This window comes from Notolepis coatsorum (assembly GCF_963971535.1).
Source record: "Notolepis coatsorum genome assembly, contig: SCAFFOLD_641, whole genome shotgun sequence".
Lineage (NCBI taxonomy): Eukaryota > Metazoa > Chordata > Actinopteri > Aulopiformes > Paralepididae > Notolepis > Notolepis coatsorum.
In genome coordinates this window covers 48,960-55,922 of record NW_028174312.1, presented here as the reverse complement: position 1 = coordinate 55,922, position 6,963 = coordinate 48,960, and the positions used below count along the sequence as shown (strand labels likewise).

At 48.9% G+C, this 6,963-nt stretch overlaps 1 protein-coding gene across 1 annotated transcript in view; it reads left to right on the top strand.

Moving 5' to 3' along the window:
• Positions 1-1,145: 1,145 nt before the first annotated feature.
• The window catches only part of LOC311247587 (phospholipid-transporting ATPase IH-like), a gene marked incomplete at both ends in the record, with an annotated part of 54,772 nt that continues 48,954 nt past the window's right edge, over positions 1,146-6,963 (top strand). The window contains 4 exon segments of the mRNA XM_084338618.1: positions 1,146-1,268; positions 1,520-1,609; positions 5,867-5,947; positions 6,419-6,530. Coding sequence (XP_084194744.1) covers positions 1,146-1,268; positions 1,520-1,609; positions 5,867-5,947; positions 6,419-6,530 — 406 coding nt within the window.

Genomic DNA, 6,963 nt, shown 5'->3' with positions numbered 1-6,963 from the left:
CCAATCTCTTCTCTCATATCACCATATGGATTTATATGGTTCTGTGGAGACTGGCATTATCACCGATGACCATTTTCCGTCATCTACCCAGTAGAATGTGATGGTAACACCTAGGGCTGGGCGATATGACCAAAAACGTTATCGCGATAAAATTATAAAATTATTTTCATATAACTCGATATCGATAATTATCGTCGATATAATATCTGTCAAGTTTAATTAACTTATTATGCCCGGCGCCGATACGCGGGCTGACTTGTTTTGCTGCTGTGAATGTCTCGAGAGTCGAATTGATGTCGTCATCAGTCCGCGCACGTTAGCAGAGCGGAGTATCTCAAGCGGAGTATCTCATGACTCAAAAATGACCCTAAAATACTCTGTTCTGCCCAATTCATTGCAACGACGTCCACCGTATACCCCACACTACTATAACAGTTACCCTCAGAATTCAAAACACACACCAACTCGGCAGGTAACCTGTGAAATAGCGGCGTGCAAGCTAATTAGCCATAGCCAGCCCCGTTTCCAAGCGGAGTATTTCATGACAATGTACTAAAAAATGACCCTAAAATACTCTGTTCCGCCCAATTCATTGCAACGACGTCCACCGTATACCCCACACTACTATAACAGTTACCCTCAGAATTCAAAACACACACCAACTCGGCAGGTAACCTGTGAAATAGCGGCGTGCAAGCTAATTAGCCATAGCCAGCCTCGTTTCCAAGCGGAGTATTTCATGACAATGTACTAAAAAATGACCCTAAAATACTCTGTTCCGCCCAATTCATTGCAACGACGTCCACCGTATACCCCACACTACTATAACAGTTACCCTCAGAATTCAAAACACACACCAACTCGGCAGGTAACCTGTGAAATAGCGGCGTGCAAGCTAATTAGCCATAGCCAGCCTTGTTTACCGAGTCCTACCTCCTTCCGGGTCTCCTTCCTCTATCGGCCATCTCCTTCACCGATTGGTTGTTAGTGCGTGTGCTCATATCCAAGCTTGGAAAATCGATATATCGAAACTTTGCGACCACGTTTCATGTTTATTTCGAGGAAATAATTTATCGCGATAGTTATCGTTATCGTTTTATCGCCCAGCCCTAGTAACACCTCTCTCTCTCCTCTGTGTGTCTCAGTGTACAGGAGAGGAGAACTGGGTGGACAATCGGACCATCTACATCGGACACAAAGAGCCTCCGCCTGGAACAGAGGCCTACATCCTCCAGAGATACCCCGACAACAGAGTTACCTCTTCTAATGTAGGACACACACATATATACATACATTCAGTACTACATACTCACATAGAGTACTACACACACACACACACACACACACACACACACACACACACACACACACACACACACACACACACACACACACACCTACACCCCCCCACCCCCCCCCCCCCCCCCCCCCCCACACACACACACACACACACACACACACACACACACACACACACATCAGTAATGTACTACTAACGCTTTTCTGTAATGTTTTCCAGTACACGTTTTGGAATTTCGTACCGAAGAATCTGTTTGAACAGTTCAGAAGAATCGCCAACTTTTATTTCCTCATCATATTTCTAGTGCAGGTAAGAAACAGAAGCGTTGTGTGTGTCGTAAAATAAATGAAAACCTATGTCAGTGATTTAAATAACGCCAATTTTAGAGGAAATACAGCGATAATGTCTTCGCCACCGGAGTGTCTAGAAGATGATGATCATTCTGACCTCCACCGGCACTTCGCATTAGGGGCTCGCGTCGCTGAGCAATCCCCGCCGGCATTGCCTCCGGCTCTGCAGCTGGACACTTTGCTTGGGAGGCGATCGGCCGTGTGAGGGCTGACGGGTGGGTGATGTTTTTTGCGCCGCGGGCGCCATGTGTGTCGGTTGTGGGGGGAACAACTACACAACTTATGAAGGTCGGCTCCAGGCTAGGATCCTTTTCGCTGCCCCTTAGCGGCGTGGAGGGGGTTCTAGTTTGATGCCCCACGATAACATTAGCTCCTCCTCAAGTGAAGTCGTAGCTTTGTTTTCCTGGGACCGTGATTCCGAATCTGTGGTTCAATTCTCTGCGTCTCTGGACAAACGGATACCCACTGTCGCCGTGCTGGCCCCGCTTTTCAAGATGAAAAACACCCGGTGCGAGGGAGGTGAGCTTGGTGTTCGTTATGAGAATATCTCCATGCTCAGGTCGGCTATAGCCCGCGTACAACGGGGCTTACTGCCGACACCACTGTGTCTGGTAAACACCGTTCTGAAGAGGGAGACAGAGAGAGAGAGAGAGAGAGAGAGAGAGAGAGAGACAGAGAGAGACAGAGAGAGAGAGAGCTACGACGTTAGCTGCCGGCTGCGCTTGGCTGGGAACGTTAGCTTGATGCTATCAGTTAGCCTAGAGTTAGCTGTTTAGCTTGTGCTACAACCATTGGCGTAGCCGTGAGAATAGCAGGCCCTGGCACTCTGACTACGATGTCATCTTTGGCAGAAGATGTCGTCGGGCCTGCGCCATGACCGGCTGCAGGAGGGGGGAGCATGCCTATGTTCCCCGGGTCCTATGTTCCCCGGGTTCCATGTTCCCCGCTTTGATTGATTGATTGATTGAACATTTTAGACCACCAGCCCTGATTCCAAACTCTAACCTTAACCAGTTCGAAAGAGGGCCTAAGCTTAACCGTTCGAAACAAGGCAGACATTAATAATTAATAAAATATAAAGAATTTATAAAATGTTCAATCTATTAATCAATCAAAGCGGGGAACATAGAACCCGGGGAACATAGGACCCGGGGAACATAGGGATGATCCCCAGGAGGGGGGCGTCACGCCGGAGCAAGGCACCGGCCATTGCTTCTTCTGGCCTAGCCAGCGAGAGGCCTTTGTCGATGTGGTGGACCAACCTGTGTTGCTGCCTTTCGTCCTGCGTTCCTTGGTGCAGGTAAGGTGTCCATTGGACATTACCCCACTCTTCCTTCCTTCCCCTCCCGAATGTTTTTGTTAATAACGATGTCTTTGTCTACAAAACATATGTTACTTCACTACATTTGGAGATACGACGTGTTCTGTATGAGAATTGTCTTGGTCGCTTTGTATAGCTTGGGTTAGCGTTGGACAAGGCTTGTGCCTTTCTCTGTACCTAGGAACAGCGTTGTTTTTTACGTGAGTAAAAATGAACTGGGTTTTTTGTTGTATGATGAGAAGTTGTGTGTCTTCATGTAACGTTTAGACAATGTGGCTGAGCCCACAACTGGCTGGGTTACCCTACAATGCTGTGCATAGTGGCATATGATCAAGGGCTGCGTCCCTCTCTTAGCTTGTTATTCTTTACTTGAGGGTAATGATGAAAATAACAAGTTGCACGTTTTTTTCACACATAAGCAGAGCTGTGTGAAACCTGTTCAAACAAGGTCTTCGGCTGTGCTGGCGTGCATGATGTAAAGCTTTTACTCTACACATTTGGCGTCGTATCAGGGGTAAGGTGGTGAGGGGTGGGTGAAATTATTCCCCGGTTTGCTCCTGCCCCCCCCCCCCCCCCCTCCCCTCAAATATGATTTTGTTTACAAAATGTGTGTTGATTCACTATTTCTGGGGATACGGTGTAAATCCCTCAGCTTCTGCTGGGGTTGTGCTCTTGCTTAGAGAGAGGCAATTTCTCTGAAAATTGTTTGGTCGCTGTCATGTAGACTTAGCAAGGCCTGTGACCAGCACTTAATCAAGGACTTCTCTCATCATAAAAAACGGCGTTCCTCTTACAGTAGTGAGAGTGAACTTTTTGCCCTTTTTTATTGTGATGGAGGGTTGTGTGTATCGTATTCACGTTTAGGTAAACGTGGCTTTGAATCCACAACTGGGTTAGGTGTTGGCCTACATAAGTTACATGTGTAGCTCTTGTACCAGGGCCCTTGGCCCCTCTCTTGGTCTGTGTTTTTCTTACTTTAGGGTAAAGGTGTAAAGATTCAGGTGGCAAGTTCGCACATGAGCCTGAAGCCGTGTATAAAACCAGTTTTTGCACAGACAAGGTTATCGTCTGTGGCTGGCGTGCAGAATGTGAAGCTGTTACCCTAGCAGGTATAATGTTTTTCATGTAGCACGCTATGACTGGTGTCATGGCTCTGCTTTGTCGTTGCATCGTATCAGCGGTGAGGGGTCATGAGGGGTGGGTCCCGTCGACCTGTTGGCCTGGGTTAACCCTTTGAAGACTGAGACACTTTGTTTCTAGGTTTTTCTTGGTGGGTTAAGGGAACAACCGCCTCCTGTTAAACTAAACATAGGGAGGTGGTTGGTTCTCCGGTGTGTTGGTAGCAGAGTCGACTCTCGGGTTGAGGCCGGGCTTGACCCTGTCTGCCCGAGAGTGTGCCCCCGCATTTTTCATGATGTCTGCCAATTGTGTCTGCCTCTCCTTTGAACCTCGACCCCGCTGGAGGGGTCGGGTTTGTTGAGGTCATGACATGGTGCACAGCATACCGAACACCCCTTTCGCCGGGTACTGTTCTTACAGTAGACCCTTTAGCGCCTGTCTAGTCCGCAGTGCTCCAGGCACGGGTCGAGTTCTGGCCTGTTGCCTGGATTGAGGGATCAACCCTCTTGGGGGTTGTCTCCCCGGCGAGCCGTCTGGCCCCACAGTGTTGTGGTGGGGTAGCCTCTTGGGGCTTACAGCCATGCCAACCTGGACCACGCCCGATCTCGTCAGATCTTGGAAACTAAGCAGGTTTGGCCCTGGTAGTTCTTGGATAGGGGACCCCCTGGGAATACCAGGTGCAGTAAGCTAGAGTGCTTCAGAACGGCGTGCCAAAGGGGGAAGGGCCTACTCTTGATTTTGGCCCTGTCCGATACGCTGGCGATGTGGGGGGTGGTGTCATCAGTGACCGTCTGGTGGGGTCCCGAAGCTACGACATCGTTGATCTCACCGGGCCCCCTTTTTCGGGGGTCCTGGCCCTCAGGCTGTTCCTGGGGCTGGGTCCTCCTCCGCTGCTACGGCCTTGCCACAGGTTGGGTTCTTGACCTTCGACCCCGTGATGTTGGGGGCTTTAACAGGGTTTTTCTTCTTCCCGTTCGTTCCCTAGTGGCATGTGGGATGCGCGCCTGAGTGGTCGCGGGTCCTTCTGTGAAGGTAAGTCCCACGATCTGCTCACCCTGTGCGTTGAGGTGCTAAACCCTCTTCGCACAGTCGGATCCGATTCCCTCCCGTCCCCCTCTAGGGGGTCCGGGGGCTCGGGTCCTCCCCGGTTCTGATGGTTGTGGGGGCCTCAGCGGGTACATTTGTCGAGCTTCCGCTCTGCTCAGCTCCTGTGTTCCACTAGAGTGCAGAGCATAAGCTATACGATAATATAACATACGGTTATCCTATAACCATAGTTATATGAGTATAGCAAGCGCTCTGCACTGACTCACTGAGGGACCCCGTGGTCTTCGCCTTCGGTGGTGAAAGACTTGAGAAGGAGCTGGCCACAACCCCGCTTATGTAGAGGAGCGGATGTGGGTGTGGCCTGGCGGATGGGTGTGTACATGTGGAGAAAAATTATTCAGTGCTAGATTGGATAAAGGGATAGTTTCACTAGAGTGCACGCTATACTCATATAACTATGGTTATAGGATAACCGTATGATCAGCTACAAAGATATACATCATTATCTAAACAACACAGAGCACAGATCACTATAAAGATAGTGATTATAACTGCTGTTTGTCTCTCTCTCTCTCTCTCTCTCTCTCTCTCTCTCTCTCTCTCGCTGTCTGTCTGTCTCTGTCTGTTGTCTGTCTGTCTGTCTGTCTGTCTGTCTGTCTGTCTGTCTGTCTGTCTGTCTGTCTGTCTGTCTGTCTGTCTGTCTGTCTGTCTGTCTGTCTCTCTCTCTAGTTAATAATAGATACTCCCACCAGTCCAGTAACCAGTGGTCTCCCTCTCTTCTTTGTCATCACAGTCACAGCCATCAAACAGGTGACACACACACACACACACACACACACACACACACACACACACACACACACACACACACACACACACACACACACACACACACACCACACACACACACACACACACACACACACACACACACACACACATTTAATGTATTCATTCATTCATTCATACAGTCACACACGTCTGACAATATCTTTGTGTGTTTCTCTCCACTTTTTTCTCCTCTCTCTCTCTCTCTCTCTCTCTCTCTCTCTCTCTCTCTCTCTCTGTCTCTCTCTCTATGTCTCTCTCTATATGTCTCTCTCTCTCTCTCTCGCTCTCTCTGTGTCTCTCTGTCTCTCTCTCCCTCTCTCTCTCTGTCTCTCTCTGTCTCTCTCTCTCTCTCTGTCTCTCTCTCTCTCTCTCTCTCTCTCTCTCTCTCTCTCTCTCTCTCTGTCTCTCTCTGTCTCTCTCTCTCTCTCTCCCTCTATGTCTCTCTCTCAGGGCTATGAGGACTGGTTGAGACACAAAGCAGATAACTCAGTGAACCAGTGTCCCGTCCACGTGGTGCAACACGGCAAGGTGGTCCGCAAGCAGAGCCGCAAACTGAGAGTGAGTTAGAGAGAGAGAGAGAGAGAGAGAGAGAGAGAGAGAGAGAGAGAGAGAGAGAGAGAGAGAGAGAGAGAGAGAGAGAGAGAGAGAGAGAGACACTAATACTAAAAATACAAAAAAGAGCAATTAACTTTTGGACACACCTAAAACGAAGTGACCCCCTCTCGTACCATTATCAAGCCCTGCAGTGCCAAGAGCTGAGGAGCATCAGGAACCCCCTTACCCAGCTGGTCCTGAGGCTGAGTCCACAAACCTGCTCTCTTAACACACCTCAGGAACAGAACACGTCACCAATCAGAATAAATGAAATTACTACACAGCTAAAACAAAACTACATCACCTATTGGAAAACACAAACAAAAGCACAGAGCAAAATGCAGTGCTATATGGCTCTAAATCGACACATACACCATAGCAGATTATTTGAGCATGGTGAC